At 41.1% G+C, this 22,050-nt stretch overlaps 2 protein-coding genes across 2 annotated transcripts in view; one reads left to right on the plus strand and one right to left on the minus strand.

The window, feature by feature from the left end:
- The window catches only part of FAM118B (family with sequence similarity 118 member B), a 96,409-nt gene extending 81,623 nt beyond the window's left edge, over nucleotides 1–14,786 (plus strand). The window contains exons 7-9 of the mRNA XM_069079852.1: nucleotides 3,577–3,862; nucleotides 13,829–13,885; nucleotides 14,255–14,786. Of these exons, the coding sequence (XP_068935953.1) occupies nucleotides 3,577–3,862; nucleotides 13,829–13,885; nucleotides 14,255–14,268 (357 nt within the window). The 3' untranslated portion in view covers nucleotides 14,269–14,786. The remainder of the gene's footprint in view (nucleotides 1–3,576; nucleotides 3,863–13,828; nucleotides 13,886–14,254) is intronic.
- A 474-nt stretch (nucleotides 14,787–15,260) lies between these two features.
- On the minus strand, nucleotides 15,261–22,041 carry SRPRA (SRP receptor subunit alpha). Its single transcript, XM_069079863.1, has 14 exons — nucleotides 21,784–22,041; nucleotides 21,260–21,343; nucleotides 20,847–21,010; nucleotides 20,393–20,559; nucleotides 19,769–19,928; nucleotides 19,470–19,623; nucleotides 18,697–18,788; nucleotides 18,459–18,577; nucleotides 18,169–18,255; nucleotides 17,746–17,918; nucleotides 17,396–17,609; nucleotides 16,813–16,976; nucleotides 16,638–16,736; nucleotides 15,261–16,449 (listed from the first exon to the last, which is right to left on the minus strand). The coding sequence occupies exons 1-14, from the start codon at nucleotides 21,898–21,900 to the stop codon at nucleotides 16,321–16,323; spliced, it is 1,923 nt and encodes a 640-aa protein (XP_068935964.1). The 5' UTR covers nucleotides 21,901–22,041; the 3' UTR covers nucleotides 15,261–16,320.
- Nucleotides 22,042–22,050: the final 9 nt, after the last annotated feature.

Below are 22,050 nucleotides of genomic sequence, written 5' to 3' on the forward strand. Positions count from 1 at the left end.
TCATTTTGGAGACATTTAAGACCCAAGTAGAATATTTTATACTTGGTTGCCATCTGTTGGCTTTATGAATAATGCCATTTATCTATACAAAATACATTACTAAATATTATCAGCAGTAGGAACATGTGCATTGGAGGAATATTTTGATTAATGATGGAGTCATTGTATGGAGTCATCCATACTCATTTACCTAGGCTCCCTTTTGGAGATTATTAGAAGACTATTTCCCTCAACATTTGGGAAATGACTTATCAGAATTAGGGGATGCAGTCTCTAGATAATAGCATAGAGTTTTCTCTACCTGAAACTGACCTTTTCTGGGATGTAGCTTACAGCTTTGACTCCATTTTCTGAACTCATGATCATCTCTATTCTCTAAATAAATCAAGTCATTGACAATAGATGTATAAGAAATAATACTGTATCTTCTCCAATCTAGAGACTGGAATTAACTGATTCTTTTTTGTGGGGAATGATACCTTAGAGTCAATTCTTGGTGGCCTTATCATCCTGCTTGCCCTTCTCTGGACACTTTCCAGTTTATCATTGTTCTTCTTAAAATATAACACCCAAAACTGAACACAAGATACGAGATGTAATCTGACTAAGGTAGAAGAAAGCAGGGTTTACAATTCCCTAGACCAGGACACCATGCTTCTATTAATGTAGCTCAAGTCACAGTAGCTTTTTGAGTTGCCATACCACATTGTTGATTCCATTGAACTTGTAATCCACTGATGCTCTTCAGATCTTTTTTTAATACCAATTGCTGCCTATAACTTCCCCATCTTATATTAAAAATAATATATATTTTGTTTCATTTAACCCAAATGTAAGGCTTTACTTTTATCATTGTTGAGTTTAATTTTACTAGATTTGGCCAAGCATATCCACATCTTCTTTGGATCCTGCCTCTGTCATCTCTCCCATCTTTGTGTCATTTGCAGATTTGACAAACATGCCATTTATGTCTTTACTGAAGTTACTGATAAAAATGTTAAAATAGCACAACCTAAGCACAGCTCCCTAGGGCACTCTACTCAAGACTTTCTTCATTGACTCTGAACCCATTAATGACTATTTCTGTAACCAGCCAGGGAGTTCTAAGTCTGATGAACTGTATAGCTGTACAGCCCAAAGTCTTTCCATCTTGTCCATAAAAACAGTATGAGAAATCTTGTCAGTCCTTTGCTAAAATCTAGCTAAAGTATACAATATCCTCTTGATCTAACAACATTATTTTAAAAGGAGGTTAGACTGACACGGCTTGTTCTTGATGCACTGATAGTGGTTCTTCGTGAGCATTGCTTCTTTTGTTACCATCTCTTCATCATGTTTTATAATTCATCTAAAAACTTTGTCAGATCCATTGACTTGTAGTTTTCATACTCTGTTCTCTTCCCTCTTTTGGAAATGAGGACATTGGCCCCCTGCAGTACACCTGCTGTACCTCACCTGGTCTCTGCCATCTATCAGAGATCACTGACAAAGGCTGCATAGCCTAATAATTGCCACACATGGAGTCAGGAGGACCTGGCTTTGAATCCTTCCTAAGATGTTTCCCAGCTGTGTACTTTGCATATTTTAAGGTATAATATAGTTATTTTTAAAATTCACAGATATTCACATGGTGGTCACATCTGCCTGTTCTTTTAGTACCCTGAGATGCAGTTCATTTAGTCTAGAGACTTGAACTTATCAAGAATAAGTAATGCTGTCTTACTATCCCCCAACTCAACTTTAGTACTAGCTCTCTACTGCCCATTTTTATTCTGTCCTTTCCTAACCAGAGATCATTCATTCTCCTTGACAGAGAGAACAGATGAAAAGTAAGTGTTGAATAGCTGCCCTTTTTTTATGGTTCAGTATCATCTCATGTACCCAAATCAGCAATCATACCCTTCCATATGGCTTTCAAAAACAATTCTTATTTGTTGCCCATGAATCTATCCTGTTTCTGAACCCTTGGAATCTATTCTCCTAAAATCAAGGGTACATGTCAGACTATGTCCACTTTACTTCTCTTCTGTCACAAAGGCTGGGCAAGTGGTCACTTCCTTCCATGGTCCCCCTCTGTTACATTCATACGAATAGCCAGTTTAGCTCTTTCTGAATAGTCAGTTTTAGCTCCATATACTAAAACTGAATAGTCAGTTTTAGCTCCATATACAAAATAAAATTTATTCCTTCTGAATCATGTATTTAAAGCCTGAAATTTTTAAGGCAAATAAAGAGATTATTGGCTTCTTTGCTTTGAGCAGAAAAAGAGCTTCAACAGTTATCTGGATAATTGAAGTGCTTCATCACTAATATAGAATGCTTTCATGATAGTGATCTCTTTTCTAAACTTATCTATGACCTCTTTATTTACATCCAGGTAGTTTATTGTATGGTCTGATCCCACTGATCTTCACCTAAATGCTCTCAATCATGTTCCCTTCATTCTGATTCTTGAATATTCCTCACATGAGAAAATTTTCCTAATTTACAGTGCTACTCAGTGCCATTCCTTTTTACCTATTCTGTTCATTTTGAATAAGATATACCCTTCCAGAGCCACAATCTAGACCTGGTTGTTATTCCACCAGATCTAGGGTTTATTTGTCAAATTTTTCATCTTGGATTAGCTCTTTAGTTCCCCCTGCTGGTTACCCCTATTTTATGTATTTCTATATAGTATTGCTCTCCCCAGAAGTTATATACTGACTCCTTTCTTAGATTTTTTTTTCTTCTGTGAATTTTTGGTTATATTTATTGTTTTGTTTATGTTTTATTTTATTTATTTATGGTTATATTTATGTTTATCTTCATACATTATAGCTCCTTTCTGTGGTCCAGCTTACTGTATATAAGTAACCCATTTTCTTCTCTTTTCTATTCCAGTTTATAGCCATTTTGATTAGATTTGCTAGACTCATGACAAATACATTATTTTTTTTTCCTTTTTGGAGGGGGGGAGGTAGGGCAACTGGGGTTAAATGACTTGCCAGGGTCACATGACTGGTTTTATGTGCTAAGTGTCTGAGGCTGCATTTGAAATCAGGTCCTCCTGACTCCAGGGCCTCTGCTCTATTCACTGTGCCACCTAGCTGCCCCAGCAAATATATTCTTGCCAATACTAAACGTTTAGGTGTATTCTGACCCTAACCAGGAGTACATTTGAAAAATCCTTGTCCTATTTTCAGATACTGTCTTCATAACCAGATGCTCAATTCCCAAACCAACTAATTTATCTTTTTTTATGCATTTATTAACTGAAGACCTCTGTGTTCACATATATGCAATGACAAATGCTAGACAAACCCTGGTAAGAAAGTCTGTGGGGAAGGTCAGAGAGAAAACCTTATACTAGCAAAACAAAAACAAAAAAAATTTGCTCTGAACAACCAGGAAGTGAAGATCTTTCACAGAAAACCTATCTTCTTAACTTTGTGAGGTTTTATACCTGGTCATATTTAATAAACTAATGTTAAGTTTTCTGATCAGTCTGAACACATGCGTCACAGGTTGTTTTTAGCATGAGATGTGTTTTCCCAGCTGTCATCAGATACTTACTGATATCTGTCTTTCTTCCAGAGAGAGATTCAGAAACTCTATGAAAACAAATCATTTCTTTTCTTGGGTTGTGGCTGGACTGTAGATGATACTACCTTCCAGGCCCTGTTCCTGGAGGCTGTCAAGCACAAATCTGACCTAGAACATTTCATGCTGGTTCGGAGGGGAGATGTAGATGAATTCAAAAAGCTCCGGGAAAACATGCTGGACAAAGGGATTAAGGTGATCTCCTATGGAAATGAATATGCTGATCTTCCTGAATATTTCAAGCGTCTGACCTATGAGATCTCAACCCGGGGCAGAACAGGTAAGAAGCATTTGAGACTGAGGACTCAAGACAATGGCAGGATTACTGCAGGCACTAGAGATTGTGTAGTAACCTAACCAAGCTTCCAGATTAGATTGGGATTAAAATGCCATTTAGGTTACATTATTATTTTAAAAGAATTTATAATTGCTGATATGTGTGACTTTTGTTGTCATGGGACATTTTTAATCCAGAATCCAGAGAATAGAAACTTTGGAATACTTTGAAATTGAGCTCATTTGAGAGGATTAAGAAATGCAAAAGGATCTTGATTTACACTGTAAACATGCCTCTAAAAAGCTGTATATAAATTGAGCACTTATAAATTAAACAATTTAAGATGTTCTAATGTAATTGGCAAGAATTTTTAGTAGTAAGAAATTTTTATGACTTAATCACCTCATGGTTTCTTGTGAAAATCTAGATTTTTGCAATTCAGACTTAAAGTATAGGTATCCCTACACTGATGAAAGCTGATCCATGAATTTTGTAATCCACAACTGTGCTTTGGTATAAAGTAAAAAAGCACAATACTTTTCGAGAAGTGTTTCCATAGCTGACTTGAAAGCTCATTGTTGTAGTGGATTAGAATACTGGGCCTGGCATGAGAAAAACCTGAGTTCAAATCTAACCTCAGATAACTAGCTGTGTGACTCTGGATAAGTCACTTAAACTGTGTCTGCCTCAGCTTCCTCATCTGTAAAGTGGGAATGATAATAGCACCTGTCTGTCAGTTGTTGTGAGGATCAAATGAGATATTTGTAAAATATTTAGTACAGTGCCTTGCACATAATAGGTGCTTAAAAATGCTTGTTTCCCTCTCTTCTTTACCTACAAGATGTGTATAAAAAATCTTACAGACACCTTGAAGGACCAGTGAGACAGGTTATCATAGTGAGCTCTGGACTGGGAATCAGGAGATCCGAGTTCTAGTGTTGACTCTTTTAGGCTACGCCTGTGAGAATAGGCAAGTCACTTCATTATTCTAGGGCCTCAAATTTCTTTATCTTTAAAAGAGGAAATTGAAATAGACAGTCTCTCAGGTGTTTAAAATTCTATATGGTCTTAGCTTAACACTCCTTTTCAGAATTCTTGGGCTTCTGAAAAAATAACTAGTTAAAATTAATTAAATTGCTTTAAGATTTTTATCTTTTGTTGAAATTAAGCTTTTAAATTTTTCCCTATAGTTTAAACTATCTTAACCAAAAATGGTTAAGAGTTGGAAGGAATGTAAGAGATTATGTAGTTCAATTTGTACCTAAATAGAAACTCATCTACAAAATCTCACAAATAGGCATCCAGGACTTCCACTGGTAAAGTATTCCAAAATCTGCCTCTCTGAAACTTCCACACATTGATTGCTTCTATTTCTAACCATGTGCTCTACCAAAGCAAGGCTTTCTCTATTAATCCCTCTTTCTAATAATAGGCTTTCATATACTTGAATGCAGTATCAGGGCCCCCTAGGTCTTTTCTTCTTTAGGCTTAACATTCCCCAGTTCCTTTAGCAGATTGTTCTCTTCTGCATATGTTGCAGTTAACCAAAGTTCTCCCTAAAATGTAATACCTAGATACAGGAGGAAATCTAGGCAATGTATAAATAAAAGATATCAATTAAAATGTTTTTAAGCAATTAGATATAATTTACATCATTCATTTCCACAAGATTTTGAGTTACAAATTTTCTCCCCCTCTTTCCCCTACCCACCACCCCAAATAGAGATCCCACTATATACCCCTCTCCCCCAATTTGCCCTCTCCTATATCCTTCCCCATCCCCCTCCAACTTTCCAGTAGGGCAAGATGGATCTCTATACCCCAATGCCTATTACAATTAAAAATTTAAGAAACCTTTTTTTTTTTTTTGCTTTTTGGAGGGCAATTGGGATTAAGTGACTTGCCCAAGGTCACATGGCTAGTTTTTTGTGTTAAGTGTCTGAGGCTGGATTTGTACTCAGGTCCTCCTGACTCCAGGGCTGGTGATCTATTCACTGCACCACCTAGCTGCCCCAAGAAACTTTTTTAATGTGATTCTCAGAACTGAACCACTAATTTCTAGTGTGTAATCTGACAAGGGTGTGTTCATCTCTTTTATTCTTGACTTTGCTTCTGTTAAGCAACATAATTAATTTCATTTGAATAAGCATTGTTTTATGCATCTACTTTGCACTCACCAGAAAAGTTAATGACACACTAATAAAACAACCTCAAACAACAGGGAGCTTACAGTCTACTGGAGTAGATACATAGATAAGAAAATAAAAGGTAACAGGAGAAAAGAGATCACAGAGTCCTGAGGGGATTGTGGAAGGCATCATGGAGATCACAACTTAGTTAAGCTTTGAATGGGAGGACATGGCAGGAATGTAGAGTTTTTGGATGATAGGAACATGAAGTAAAACTACAGACCATCCATAATCTGAGAAATCTGTTGAGTGATATGGTCAGCCTTAAGAAAAGTATTTTACCATTCAAGTAAAGAATGGATTGGAGAGGGGAAAACTTGGAAGAACTTAATATTATATAATATTCCAGATGAGTGGTGATAGTCTCCTGAACTAAGATTGATTAAGTTGAGTAAGCATGAATGGTGATCCAGCAAAGGAGACAGTCATAGAAGAAATAGAATAGAAATGTACCCAAAGCCAAGTCATTGACTTTTAAAGAGAATAGTCTCAATTGAATAGTAGGATTGAAAGTCAAATCTTAAGAGAATGAGAAATTAATTGAACATGAGGAAATAAAAGCAGGATGACTTACTAGGAGTTTAGGTATGAAAGTGAGAAGATATATAGAATGATAGCCCTGTCACCCTCAAGTTAAATGAAGTTGGGTTTTGGGGTTGTTTTTTTTTTTAAGGATGAGGAAGACCAAGGCATGTTTGTAAGCCTGAAAAAGAACCAGTAGATAAAGAAAGATTAAAAATGAGAGAGAGAGGGAAGTGAGGTACAGTGGAAAGAACACTGACTTTGAAGTCAATGGACCCCGGTCACTTAGTCAGCAATCATTTATTAAGCATCTATATGTGCTTAATTATTGTGCTGGGGATACAAAAAAAAAAGCAAAAACTAATTCCTGTTCTCAAGGAACATCTAATGATGAAAACAGCTTTGTAAAAGCTATGTACAAACAGGTACAGTAAAAAGGGACAGTCAGTAGGTGGAGAGTCTTGTGCAAGGAATTGTAGGGAAGCCAGTGTCACTGGATCGCAGGGCATATAGAAGGCAGAAGAAGACTGGAAAGGTAGGAAGGGCTTTAAAACCCAAACACAGAATTTTATATTTGATTCCAGAGGTGATGGAGAACCATCCCGTGAACAGTGGAGTTTATTGAATTGAAGAGTGATAGAGTCTGACCTACAATTTAAAGCTGAATGAAAGACTGTCTAGAGTTGAGAGAAGCATGAGGACCAAGCAGCAGGCTATTGCAGTAATCCAGGGCCTACACCAGGGTGATGACAATGTAAGAAGCATGAAGGGAATGAATGCATAAGATAAATGTTATTTAAGTAGAAATGACAGGCCTTGGTCATGTTGAGAAGAACAGGGTTTGGGGTTGCAAGACAGGGAGAGATAAAACAACAGTAGACTGTGATCAGATAAAGGAATTTCACAGTTATAAGCATAGAAGTGAAAAGTAGATAATAAATTGAAGGATGAGAAAAAAGTGTGGTTCAGGGGAAAGAGCACTGGTTTTGTAGTCAGTGGAACTAGGCTCACTTTTATCATTACTAGTGAGACCTTGAGCAAATCATGTAACCTCTGGGGTTCAGTTTCCTCATTTCTAAAATTAAGGGGGGTGGGCCATTTGAGCTTCCAAGGTCTCTTCTAGCTCTAAATCTGTAATTCTGTGATCAAACAGACAAGCTTCCCAAGAGGATGTGTTCAAATGTACAATGGCATTGGAAAACTGCCACCTGTTCCTTGGTGACTGAAGTAAAGGAAAGAATGGGGGACAAAGAAGGGAAGAAGCTTTGAGGTGTAGAGTATGGGACAAGTCCATACCCTTGGTGACTAGCCTTAGTTTTTTCTTGGATTAAAGTAAATGGTGAGCTCTGCTGAGAGGAAAATAGATAGGGATGATTTAGGAGTAAAGGTCAGAGGAGATTTGGAATAGCTGCTGCAAGAAATGTTAGTAGTTGTTTTGGGTTGTCTTACACTTGCACTTGCAGTCAACTGAAACTCCTAGGTGCTTTTCACAAGAACTTCATTCTAGCTACCCTTATCCTATACTTGTACAGTTGAAGGATTTTTTTTCCCTAAGTACTAGGCTCTGTTGCTAGGTGCTGGGAATAGACCTGCAAGCAGCTTATTTCTTTTAGGGGAAACAAATACATATATAAGTAAATACAGAGAGGTAAAGTTAAGATGGCAAAGTAGCAGGAAGAAATATAGCAAGTTCCCCCCAAAATTGCTTCATACATCTAGAAAATACACCAGACTGAATGAAATTGGGAAATCAAAGAAAAAAAATTACAGCAATCATTTTTCCAACACAGGTGGGCATTAAGTGACAGAGATAGGGTCTGGCCAGGAGCAAAGTATTCTAGTACCTAAGGACCATGCCCATACAGGGACACTGCAACCTCAATTGCAGGGAAAGGGAACAATTGCCATCTGGCAACTGTCCGTCATTATCCACTTCCAGTTCACAGATTCAGGGTGCAGACTGAGGAAGGGACCTGCACACAGGGGTAGCTTTCCAGGGTTGGGAGTGGTGTAATTAATTACTCTGTGTACTCAGTGAAGAAGTTCAGAAGCAAGCAACAGCAATGTGGTTTGGACCCCAGCAGCAGAGAGAGGTCTCAGTTCCAACTTCTGAATTCTGCCAGGAATAACCAGGCCAGAAATTCTAGATCAAAGAGAAGCCTATAGTTGTGTCACTCTGAACCAGCAGAGCTGATTGGGGCTGAATCCAGGAGCAGTAAATTGTTACTCAAAATGAAAGGTTGGGTAGGAACATGGCAAACAGGCTTTACCCAGGATTAGAACACTTTGGGAGCTCTGAAGGCTTTCATTTCTTCAGCTTGTCCCTGAGAGCCGAGAATAACACAAATATCAAGAAAGCAGAAACAGGATAAACCCAGACCTTCCCTCCATAAGTACACACAGCCTAATATCAAGTCTGAAGTGAAGAAGTAGGCTGAAAGAATGAAAAAACAAAAAAGAATTCCACTATTTAAAGCTATTATGGTGACAGGAACACTCAAGACACAAAGTCAGAATGACTCTTAAAATATCTACAAAGTGTGCCTCAGAGAAAAACACTGCTTGTGTACCAATTCAACTAGAATTCCTGGAAGAGATGAAGTATTTTTAAAAAACAAACAAACAACTTTTTATAAATAAAATTAGGTAGAGGAAAAAAATTGGAAGAGGAATTTTCTATGGAATAGAGAGTTGAAAAGAAAATGAATAGCTTGGCAAAAAAGGTATAAATCCTTGCCCAAACAACAAAAACCATGAAAATTGGAATGAACCAAATAAAAGTCAATGATTCCTTGTGTCAACAAGAAATATTTTTTAAAAATCAAAAGGCTGAAAAATAGAAGAAAATATAAGGAATCTCATAGCAAAAACTACTGACCTAGAAAACAAATTGAGGAGAAAAAATTTTAAGACTCATTGGACTGTCTGAAAGCCACGACCAGAAAAAAAAAGAGCCTAGACATCTAATTTAAAGATTAGATAAAACTGTTCAGGTCTCTTGGAACCAGAGGGCACTGTGAAAATACAAAAAATCCTTTGGTCACCTTCTAAAAGAAACCTCAAAATGAAAACTCCCAGAAACATTCTGGCCAAAAACCAGAGCTTCCAGGTTAAAGAAAAATACTTTAGTCAAAAATAAAGAATTCAGGTACCAAGTTGCCACAGTTAGAATCACATACAGTTTACGAGCCACCACTTTATGATATTTAGAAGAGAAAGGATATAAACTTGCAGCCAAAAATAACTTAGCCAAAAGAACTAAATATAATCCTACAAGGGGGAAAACGGACTTTTAAATGAAATGAAGGACTTCCAAACATTCTTTTTTTTTCCTTCCAAACATTCTTGATGAAAAGACTAGAGCTGTGTAGAAAGTTCAAACACAGGAGTTAAACAAACAATGAATGATAAATGACCAAACAAAGATAAATTACTTATATTCTAATATGGAGAGATGATAACATGTGTTCTCCCTGAACCATACCATCATCAGAGGTGATAAAGGTAGTATAATGAGGCAAAAGGCCTGGAAGTGGTTCTGTGATATCTCTATCTTAAAAAAAAAAATGGAAAGGGAAGGACAGAAGAATAAACTGGAGGGGAAGGAAGTCTAGGAAGCTTAGGAGAAATTATCTCATATAATTGGGATGTGAAAGTAGGTCTCTTGTGTAAACAGAGGAAGAGTTGTGGGGAGTCAATAACATTTGAACCTCATTTTTATCTGGAGGAAAAAGTCTATACACACAGAATACAGAAATACATTTCACTCAACAGAAAAATAGATAGGGAAAGAGAAGAGGGAATTAAAAGAAGGGCAGGTCAAGGTAGGGATTGGTCTTAAGCAAAACAAATTCTAAGGATGTACAAAAATAGTTATAGCTCTTTTTGAGGTGGCAAAGAATTGGAATCAGGTTATCCATCAATCAGGGAATTACTGGACACATTATGGCATGTAAATGTGATAGAATAGTTTTGTGCTGTAAGAAAATATAAAGGGAATGGTTTCAAAGAAACCTAGGAAGATTTCTGTTAACCAGTGTATAGTGAAGTGAACAGAACCAGGAAAAAAATGTACACAATGGCAAAAAAAGAAGACTTAAGACCTTAGATCAACATGATGGCTACCCACAATTCCAGACGACAAATAATTCTCCACCTCCTGATGGAAATGTGAAAGATTCAGAATGCAGAATGTCCTGTGTGTGTGTGCGTGTGTGCGTGTACACATACACAGATATTTTAGATGTGGCCAGTGTGGAACTCTGTTTTGCTTAACTATGGATGTTTGTAATGAGGGTTTTGTTTTTACTTCATTCTTAATTGGAGAAGAGTAGGAAGGAGAGAAGGCATGTTTTTGATGATTGCAAAAAAAATCAACTCAAAAATAAAATATTTTTTAAAAATAAATAAATTTGGGGGGGTGGAGCAATAAGTGGTAAGGGGGAGAAGGTCAGTCAGCAAATAGTTGTTAAGCACTTGACACATAAACATGGTACCTGCCCTCAGGTATTCGTACTGTGTTCAGATTCTAATGAGAAACAATATGCAAACATCTGTATACAAGATATATACAGAGGAGATTGAAGGTAATCTCAGAGGGAAGGCAGTAGCAGTGGAGGGATTGGGACTGACCTTTTGCAGATGATGGGATTTCAGTTGTCACCAAGGAAGCCACTAGGCATAGGTGAAGAAGGAAGGAGGGCATTCCAGGCATGGGGTGGGGGTGGGGGGAAGTCAATGAAAAGATAATGGAGTCAGGAGATAGGATATCAGGTGTTAGGCCAGCATGGTGGAATCTAGAGTATGTAGAGAGGAATGAAGTATAAGAAGACTGGAAAGATAGGAAGGGGTCTAATTGTGAAGGTTTTATATGTCAGAGGTAATGGGGAGTTACTGGAGTTGTTTGAATAGGGAGTGACATGGTTAGAACTGCACTTACAGGAAATCACTTTGGCAGCTAAGCAAAGCATGAATTGGAGGAGACTTAAGGCACTGAGGCTAAGCACAAAAGGAAGGCTTCATGTAGGAGTGGCTTTTGAATTGAGCCTAGAAGGAAGCTAGAGATTCTCAAAGGCAGGATGAGGAAGTGCATTCCAAGCAAAGGGAGATTCTATGCAAAAATATAGGAAATAAAAGGCTCTATCTAGAAGATAGTACTTCATGAAGATAGATTCATCTTGAGGTGGAAAAAAAGGAATTTTGTAAGGTGAAAGTGAAGAGGGAATCTGTTGCAGGTTTGACCCCAGCCAGAGGTGGGAACACAATGCCTTGCTGGACTACTGAGTACAAGAAGGGTAGTAATAACTACTAATTTGATAATGTGGGATGAGGGAGGGGAAAAGGAGAATTGCCTGCATTGCAGTCCATAAGGACTTACTGACTGATGGTTGTATCTGTGAGCAAAATTCTACTGGATTAGTTGCAACAAATAGAATTGATTATCTCTACTCCTTCCCCTCAAAGTAGTAGACAGTCTAGAAATTAACAGTCTACATCTTATTGTGATTCTATTTCTTAAGTACCTGAATATACTTGGGCCATGTCCTCTTGTGCGGTAGGCCAATTACTTGAAATTTGATTATAGCTCTGATTTCAGAGCACTTTAGGATTTTTCTAGTTGTGAAATTTTCAAAATATTAATTTTCCCAAATCTTTAATAACCATGCCAGAAAGCTTTACAGGAGTACAGAATAATGTGCTGCAACATCAAAAGGTTGAAAATTGCTCTGAAAAAGTAATGTGGAAACAAGCTACATGCCACATTCCAGTTCAGATGCTATACTTCTCTTCCTTCTTAATTCAACACAGATTAGGAGGGGTTTGCTAGACCAGACTTTTAAAAGCCTTTTTAGCATAGTAGTAGGAGCAAGGCTATCATAGTGTAATTAAAAAATAACTTGCCATCATTGGAAAATTGAGTCAAAGATTGTTCCAGTTTGTGAAATAAATTATAATTTAAATCATGCTTATCTCTGAGCAGTTCTACTGTGTAGAGAAGAACTGTTGTAAAATAAAAGAAATAGAACATTGGGCTGTCTAATAGGGATAAATGTAAAATCTTACACTTGGCTTTGAAAAATCCACTTCACAAGCTCAATATGGAAAAAGGCATGGCTAGACAGAATCTGGCAATATTTGGCAGATTTTAGAACATAAGTTTAGAATATAGATGTAAGGTCAATGAGTCAGTCATGTGATATGGCATCCAAGAAATCTAATGCAATCTTCATTAAGAAGGACACTGTACTTTACATTAGCTATACTACACCTAGAGTATTGCGTTGTTTTTGACACACCATTTTAGAAAGGACATCAGCCAGTGAATGTCCATGAGGGCAACCAGCAACTTGTTAAATAGCCTTGAGTTTATATAATATGCGGATCAATTGAAGGAACTGAGGAGATGTAGCACAAAGAAGAGAAAATTCAGGACAGGACATGAAAGCTGCCTTACAGGGGTAAGAATGACTGCCACACATGGAAGAGAGATTAGACTTGTTCTGCTTGATCCCAGAGGACAGAATTAGGAGCTACAAGTAGGTATTACAGAAGGAGATTTAGGCTTAATAGAAGGAAAAAACTTCTTACTATTAGAACTATCCATGGGGCAGCTAGGTGGTGCAGTGAGTGAAGTGACGGCCCTGGAGTCAGGAAGACCCAAGTTCAAATTCAGCCTGACACTTAACACTTACTAGCCATGTGACCTTGGGCAAGTCACTTGACCCCAATTTCCCTGCCTTCCCCCTCCAAAAAGGGGGAAAAAAAGATTAGCTATGGAAGGTAGCCATTTGCCTGCCCTCCTAGACATTATTTTGCCCCACAGACTGACCCTGAGTTCTTTGCCACTACCTTTCCCTCTAGTACATATTTGTGATTCCACTAAAGATGAGGGATTCCTAACCTTTTTTATGTCATGGACTCCTGACAGTATTGAAATTCCTTCATTGAATAATTTTGTAAAACTCATAATTAAAGAATATACTAAATTTCAGTTAGAGGGCAGTGAAATGTAATTTTTTTCCCATCCAAGTTCTTGGACCCCTGAAATTTATCCACAGACTCCAGAAGGGAGCCTAAGTTAACTTAGCCCCCAGTATAGTTGACACTTTTACCCTAGGACTCCACCACTGACCTGGGGCTCCTTAGTCACTCACCACTTCTTTGCAGCCACTGAATGTTAATCTAGATTCCTGATTGTTTTTCCAAAATCTTAATCATGAACTCTTCCAACTATTAACCAGTTTCCTTTGTTTGACAGGGTTGGCAAGAGAAGGTCAACTAAATGGCTCGTCTGCAGCACACAATGAAATAAGAGGTACAAACTACTTTCTCTTCTACATAGACTCGGAAGTTGGCGGACAAATTTAATTCTTAAGTACTGTGTGCTTCCACCTATGAGGGGAAGTCTTTTTAGGGCTTAGGAAATATTTGTGAAAGGGAGACCATGCACTGTTTTAGTTACTATTAAATTTAAGATTTGCATGCAAGTCACAAAGATAGCTCAAACAACTGGTAATTAGATGAATATGTTAAAATGTTATGGTTCCTGTAATAGGATCCCAAGCTCAAGTCCTAAATCTCTACAGCTATAGAGAATGGTACACCTACCTTTTTTCAGAACTGACATTTTAGTATCGTTTACCTTTTGTCTTTCTCCTCCCCTTCCCCCCCCCACTCCCCACAGGGTGTAGTACATGAGGGGCCAAAAAAACCCAACACAATTAGAGCAAAAGCCACAGCTCTCGGGCCCCATCACAGACAGTGTTTAACAAGCAACCTTACAAGAATCCAACAGCTCCCAGAAAATACCAAAACACAGAAGAGATCGAAGGTTCAGGGGAGAAACTGAAAAGGGACCTACCTTGTTCCGTGTGTTTGGTTCCTGCTGGGCTTGGTTATCCTGCTGCCTGTTCCACTTCCAAGAAAACCTGAGTGACCACTGGGCCCTTCGTGGGTTGGACACGCTCGTGTCCACTGAATAGATCAATGTGATACCTCTCCTGGTTGTCGTAGCCTCTCTGCATGAAGGACTTTGGGATCCAGATGCCATGTTGCTACGATGGTCCCTGCTGCAGTTTTGTACTCTGTACTTTGGTTTTTCAATTAAGCTTAATGGCTTTTTTTAAACATGACTTGAAGCTCTAGTTTTCTAGACCTTTTACAATGTACAGTATTTTGCATATCTTGAGCTGTAATAAAAAGCCTGTTCATTTACTTTCTCAGATTACCTTAGCTTTAATTGTAAGGTCCCCTCACATACTCAGTGGAACATCTTATCCTGGGTCATCTCATCAACAAGTTAGAAAAGGGGGTTTATAATATTTACAATCAGAAATCTCCAGTACCTCCCTGGGTGCAAAAGGATTATCATGGAGACTTGGCAGTGAAATTTGCCCTTCAGATATAGATTTTGGGGTTCTTTTTTCCACCTAATACTAACTCTGGGAAGGGATGCTTATAGGTGGAAAAAGAACCCCAAAATCTATAAGCATCCCTTCCCAGAGTTAGTATTACCATCTCATGGTTGCTTGCTTTCACTATATACCTAGAGAAATTTCCATACAGTGTTTATTTGGAAATCAGAAGCTTATAGTGTTTCCTTTCCAAGACACCAAGATTACTTGGCAGCCTAACACCCAAATATGAAATCCCACAATCCGACGCTCAGACACTAACATTGCAAACAGAAAAAACATCATTATTTATGAAATTTATTTTCTTTATATAAATTATGTATTTCTCTGGGCAGACAGCCTTTACCTTATTGCACTAACAGCACATCTGCAATACCAAGCTACAAGACAAATCTTAACAAGAGTTTGTATTCTTCAACGTAGCACTTGTATACCAGGCACTCTGGAGAGGATAGGGGCAAGGAAGCCACCAGCCTCCCTTAACAGGATCTGCTGAGAAGGGTAAAAAATGGGAAGGGGGAAAGGTATGCCTTTCCAACAGGACCCCCAGGAAGGGTAGCATGCAAAGCTCACAAATGAACTCTAGGGAAGGGTGTGTTAAAAAGGCCAACAAGCCTAATGCACACTGCAGCTTCACTCCCCTTATTTGGGAAGTTTAGCTCTGAAGGAAGCAGGGACTTATCTCTGCCTCTTCAACTTGTAACAGGTCACCCTGGCCTAGCTGTATGTTTTAAAGTTATGGGTAAACTACAGTTGTCAGAATTAGCAGCAATTAAGAATATGTCATACACTGACTGAGGTGGATTCTATCCTGTGCCATAGCACATAAATAGGGAATGAAAGCCATGTATGTCTCAGTGATTAGTTCCAAATCAAGACCTAGGGCTGCTTTGGTAGAAGTCCCAAATCAAGCTTGAATCTGAAGCTGCTTATTAGGCACAGAGGTCCCTTGGACCACACTCTCAGTGTGGACAAATAGAAAGCTCTAGTGTCAGGGTCTTCCAGCCACTGGTCAAAGCTGTAATGAGACAGTACAGTATAGGCAGAGTGAAGGGGACCCCTGAGTTGGGTAGGAGAGGACCACCGGGCTGCACTGAGGGTCAACGGGCAGTGATTGAAACATGATTGGGCCCTCCTTGCAGATGAAGAATCTAGGTAGGGTGGGGAGGCTGGCCGGGACAAGGTTCTGGGAAAATTGTAAGCCCCTGGAGCTCCCTTTATTCTGTGTTTGCAATACATTCACGACAAGCTGATCTCATACTCCAAAGAACATTCTAGACACAGGGGTGGAAAGGGTAGAGGAAAGCAGTGATTTGGTATGGGGTGCTGCACCATGTTAGGCCTTCATGAGCGCAGCTACTACAGCCTTGGCATTGAGGCTACGCAGGTCACTGTAGGTCTGGCCAGTTCCAACAAAAACAATGGGTTTGCTTGTGATGTATGTCATTGAAATGGCAGCGCCCACCTGCAACGTGGAAATGAAACACCTCAGTCAGTTCTAGCCCATCTACTATCTTACCCAATCTACTGAGAACAAGATGGGGAGGGACAGGACTAAAAAAGGCTACTAGTTTGTTATGGCCTCCAATTTCTTTGGATTCCTGGCCTTAAGATTTACTTTGTTCCATGTTCACTGCCCTTCAGTCTTTTTACCTTGTCATCAATGGTATCAAATTTGGTGAGAACAATGCCATCAATGAGCCGGGGTGTTTGAGCCATAGAGTGATCGGCCAAAGCTTTGTTGAATTTTACCTGCACGAGGGAAAAGATAGTATTAAGAGCCATACCATGAAAATGATAGGAAAGGAAAAAGCAAAAAGGTCCTTACCAGCTGATCTACAGCTTCATTTCCTACCAAGGCTTCCCCAACAAACAGCACCAGGTCAGGTGTGTTGACAGCAATAAGTTTGGCCAGAGCAGTCATCAAGGGTGCATTGTCTTGCATTCGGCCAGCTGTATCCACCAAGACCACATCAAAAACCTGATTCCGAGCTGCAGAGAGAATACTTGTCATGTCATATGGATCTGGGGGTAGGGAAAGGTGACTGCAAGGTATGGACATTCTCACTTTTCAACTTTGTTGTCATATCAGTCATATCAGGGCTGTATTAAAATAAGCTTATTAATTAACTTTTCCCAGGCTTTCTCAAGCCTGGGTTCTAATTACAAATATGGGAAAAACCAAGTGGAAGAATTTTGCTTCAGGTTAGTTACCATCACTAGAAAGACAGAAGATGTAGCAAGAGTATGCTACTTAAAGACCAGGGCTATCAGATAACAAGAGTTCTGACCTTTATTAAGGGCTTTGCCAACCTGCCTGGAAAGAAAAGAGCTCCTAGGCTCTTATGAATGAAACCAGGAAAGAGCCAGCACTCAGTTCCTTCCTGCCCTCTTGCCCCCAAGAACTATACCAAAAGAAATGGCCTCCATGGCAATGCCAGCAGCATCCTTGCCATAGCCCTTCTCAAACAGGTGCACCATGGTTCGGCCACCATGGTTCTCTGGAGGGTGCAGAGCACTAAGACGCCGGGTGTGTGTGCGCAGCTGCTCTACCGCCCCTGCCCGAAATGTGTCACAGGCAGCAATGAGGACACTGAAGTTATTCTCCAACAACCAGAAGGAGATCTGTAGAAGGAAAAGAGGACCTTGTGGAAAGATGGCCCTAGGTTGGGGGTATCTAAGACAGGTGGCAACAGATAATGGCAGCTTAAGGGATGACAGAAAAGCAAGGGGCAGACAGCAGCTGGGGAACAGCTCTCACCTTGGCAAGATTTGTGGACTTGCCCACTCCATTGACCCCACAGAAAGTAACAACATAAGGACGCTGACGGCGCTGAGCATCCATGATATCTCTGAGCATGTCCACACGCCTCTGTGGCTGCAAGATCTGTACCAATGACTCCTGTAATGCCTGCTTTACTGTCGAAGTCACAGCTGGAAGCAGAACAAGGAAAAGAATTAGGAACTGAGACATAGCATTCAAAGAGAGAAAGAACCCTGGAATACTAATGCCACCAGCCCCTGTAATTGTTTAGGCAAACAATCCTGTATTGCTTTTCCAGCAGCCCCAAGCTAATAAGTGTCTTCCAATTCCATCCCAGCATTTCCTCTATGACAGATACTAAAGAATGAGAACCTTAAGCAGAGGAGCAACACACAATGCTTAGGATAGGATGATACTTACTGCTAAATGTGCCCATCACCTTCCCCTCCAGCTTGTTGGCAACAGATTCACAAAGCTGGAGAGCGATGTCTGCAGCAACATTCTTAGCTGAGGGCACAGAGCAAGCGAGTATATGTAAGAACCATATCAGCAGTACTTGTTCTGACTCTTAACAGTGAAGCAGCCTGGGGACCCTCCCCTGCCTTGGCTCACAGAATGATACTGTGGCAGAACTCAAAATTAATGGACATGGCTCACTAGGAATCCCCACCCTCACAAACTTAGCCCTTCCCCAGCTCTTTGAGCCTCACCAATTAGGTGGTCTCGCATCTTGTCCAGCACAGATTCCATGTCTTCACGACTTAAGCTCTTAGAGCCAACCAAGCCTTTCAACATCCCAAACATGCCACCCAGGGCTCCCTTTGTAGCACTGGAGAGAGAGGAAATTATTAATCCAAAACCCTCTAAAATGAGGAGCTCCCAACATTTGACCACTTCATTCATCTTCTCCACGGCCTATTTGACCTCCTATTCCAAACCATCTCATACCTGGGTTTGGCTGAGTTCTGAGTGACTCCCTCATCATCTGAACTGCTACAGTCTAGATCTTGTAGCTGCCCCCCGGCCTGAGTTCCTCGGATCTCGAGAGTGCAAAGGGGGAGATAAAGAGAAAGCCATAATTAGCTACAAGAAGATTGAGACATATTGCAACAAGATTCTCCAAACCAAGAACCCAGGGCTATGATGATCCCAGTGTCCTAGATCAACAGTTCTCTAGTTGTGTGATCTAGGGTCCCTAAGCCTTTGAAGGGAGTCCACAAGGTCAAAATTGTTTTCATAATACTAATTTCTACTATGGTAGTAAATAGTGATAGCTCACATAAACAAAAAGTTCTATACATTCCATTATTTTAAAGGTTTCCAAGTATTTACTACTTTCTTAGACCCACCTTGGTGTAAAGTCCTTTTAGCTATGTCTGACTCTCCATGACCCCATTTGAGGTTTTCTTGGCACAGATACTAGAGTGGTTTGCCATTTCCTTTTCCAGCTTGTTTTACAGATGAAGAAACTGAGGCAAACAGGTTGAAAAGACTTTCCCAGGGTCACTCAGCTAGGAAGTGTCTGAGGCCAGATTTAAACTCAGGAAGATAAGTCTTCCTGATTCCAAGTCTGGCACTCTATCCACTGCACCACCTAACTGCCCAGAAGCTATGGTGCCTAATCCCATTCCTCTTCCTACTTTAATCTGCTGATAATGAAATCCTGTCCTTTGTAGTCCCTCCTACCCTTCCCACATCCACACCAATAACCTTCCTCTTACCAGATTGATGTCCTCTTGTAAGGCAGTCTCAGGGGTTCCATTGGTGGTAGGTGGGCTATAGTCCAAGACTTCTTTGTTGGCAGAGCCACCCAGTGCCCACACCCGAGGTGCCTTTTTGCCTTTCTCCTTTGGTGCATCTGATTTTGAGGATTTACTGAAAGGGGTTGGGGTTGGCAGGGGAAATAAATAGTAGATGAAAAAAGGAATAAGTCTATCCACCCATCCAGAGAATAGTCCTAAGTCTTCCCTGCCATCTGGGGTAGGGAAATAAAGAGTAGAGGGTGAGAAGGTCAGCTTACCTGGACTTCTCAGCACCTCTCCCATGCTTCTGCATGAATTCCTCACGCTTCTTGCGCATCAGCTCTTCTTTGGACAGTTCTACCCCATCCCCAGGGCCAACTGGGAGATCAGGTTTTCCTGTAGGGGCCCCTTTGCCAGCAGGTGAGGAGCTTTCAGGACCTGGAGAAAGAAACTTCATTAATGTAATGGGGACTGCTGTTGGGAGTCAGAAAGAACAGACACATCCTGTCTCTGACACTAGCAGTATGACTATAAGCACCTCAACCTCTGGGCCTCAGTTTCCTCCTCTATAAAGTGTGGATGAAGTTCAATGAGTATGTAAAGCACTTTATTTTTTTAAATTGTGTAAATGCCAGTAATTACTATATGAAGCTTTGATTAAGCCCAAGCCAAATTTAATTTGGGGAAAAAGTCTCTCATCCCCAAAGGGACAAGACACCTAGGAATACTCAGAATCCCTCTAGAGTCACTGGGGCCTCCAAAGCAGGAATGAGAGGTGATAATGAGAGCTACCAGGATAGCTGCTAAGGGAGAGTCTAAGAAGAACCTGAACGTATGGGTCCCTAAGTTTGTTGTTTCTCAACAGCCCAATACCTCCAAGCACTCGCAGATCCCAGCCTCACCCTCTTTCTTAGCCCCTTTATTTTTCTTGTTGCTCTTAGCTTTCTCCTTGGGCTTCTCCCCACGTCGTATCTCAATCATGGACCTCACAGTTTTCTTGGCCTTTTCAGAATCTTCAAACTTTTTCATGGCAGTGGGAGCACGGATCTTACTGCTCTCCTCTGCTTCCCTGCAGATTGATGAGGGAAGATGGTTATTTTTTTTCTCCCCACACAAAATAAAGGAAACCCAAGGCTAAGTAATGCAGAATTTCCAGGACCCTACCTCTTACTTAATTCAGAGATCTGTGATTTTGTCACACAGACTGAAATTTTTCTACATAGTAGGCCTTCAAGGGTTGTTGCGGTAAAAATTTCCTCTTCCAGCCAATTCACATCATACACTGCCCATAAGCCTGCCCCTATGGTGTCTATTCATTTGTGCCAGCTAATGGCAAGGAGTGGGGGGCCCTCTTACCGAAGCAGACGCATGAAGTCACTGTGAAAGTCAAAGGTGCCATTTAGTAGACTCATGGCATTATGTTGTTGGATTTCTGTTCGATACTTGTCTCGGAACAGCCGATGCACATCATCTATCAATTTGTCTACATATGTTAGGGTTAAGATTTTCTGAAAACCAACCTGTCTCAAGAAAGAGAGAACAAGAGGATGTGTTTATAGTCCGACTTCCAAAGGAAGAAGCCAAATGAATAATGGATTGCCTGGAGCTTCACCCAGACGTCTGTCTAGGAGGGGGCCGGGCTGCCCTACTCTTCCTCAACTACCCAAGTCACCCACTCTACCTGTGGAGCAAAGGCAGTCCTCCCAGCACCAAGCAGGCTGTCTAAGCTCCGTTACAAACACAGTTGCTTCTGCCCCCACCCCACTTACCACAAACACCAGCTCAAACTGGTTGTCCAGCTTGTATTTGAGTGTGAGTGCCTCATGGTTGAAGGAGTTGTTGCCTCCCCGCTCCTAGAGAGAAAAAGTCCCGGTGAGGGGGCTACCCCAGACACACCAACCCCTGCGAGGCGCTCGGGTGTGGGGAGGGTCTTGTCTCAGTGCTGCCCTCTCGGCACACCTGGCAGGGCCGGCGCGCGGCAGAGGGGATGGAAAAGAAAGGAGGACGGGAGGCCTTCGGGAGTGATGGGTGGAGACACGTACGTGTACACACACACAGATGAGACGCCAGCTGCCTTTGCCTGGGGTCCCGGAAGCCCGAGGGAAGCGGGAGAGGTCCGGGTGCGGGGGAGCCCTCCCAGGGCGCCGGAGGAGGGGAAGTGCGAGGCCGTGTGGCAGTTGGCGTTTCCCGGGGAGGAGGCTCAGGGGAGGGGTCCCCGAGGTCTGCGGTTCGGGGAAGGAAGGGGGACCCGGGGGCCGGGGTTGGGGGGAGGGGGACGGCTGGGGAACGGCACCTGCAGCAGCACGGAGCGAATCAGCGCGTTGACGGGCCCGGTGCACGAGTCACTCACGCCCTGGAAGCACCAGAGCACGAGCCCGCCCTTGGAAAAGATGGTGAAGAAGTCGAGCATGGCGGCGGCGGGCGGGGAGGGGAGGGGAGCGGACCGCAGCCGGGGGACTCGGGCCGCGATCGCCGCTGCTTCCTGCTGCGCCAGGCGCCGGACACGTCACACCAGAGGCCCCGGAAACCTGACAGCCGCACTTCCGCTTCAGGTCTCCAG

Source organism: Petaurus breviceps, unplaced genomic scaffold, assembly GCF_028583685.1.
Source record: "Petaurus breviceps papuanus isolate PSGF00001 unplaced genomic scaffold, PetGlider_PUasm1.0 91133, whole genome shotgun sequence".
Taxonomy (NCBI): domain Eukaryota; kingdom Metazoa; phylum Chordata; class Mammalia; order Diprotodontia; family Petauridae; genus Petaurus; species Petaurus breviceps.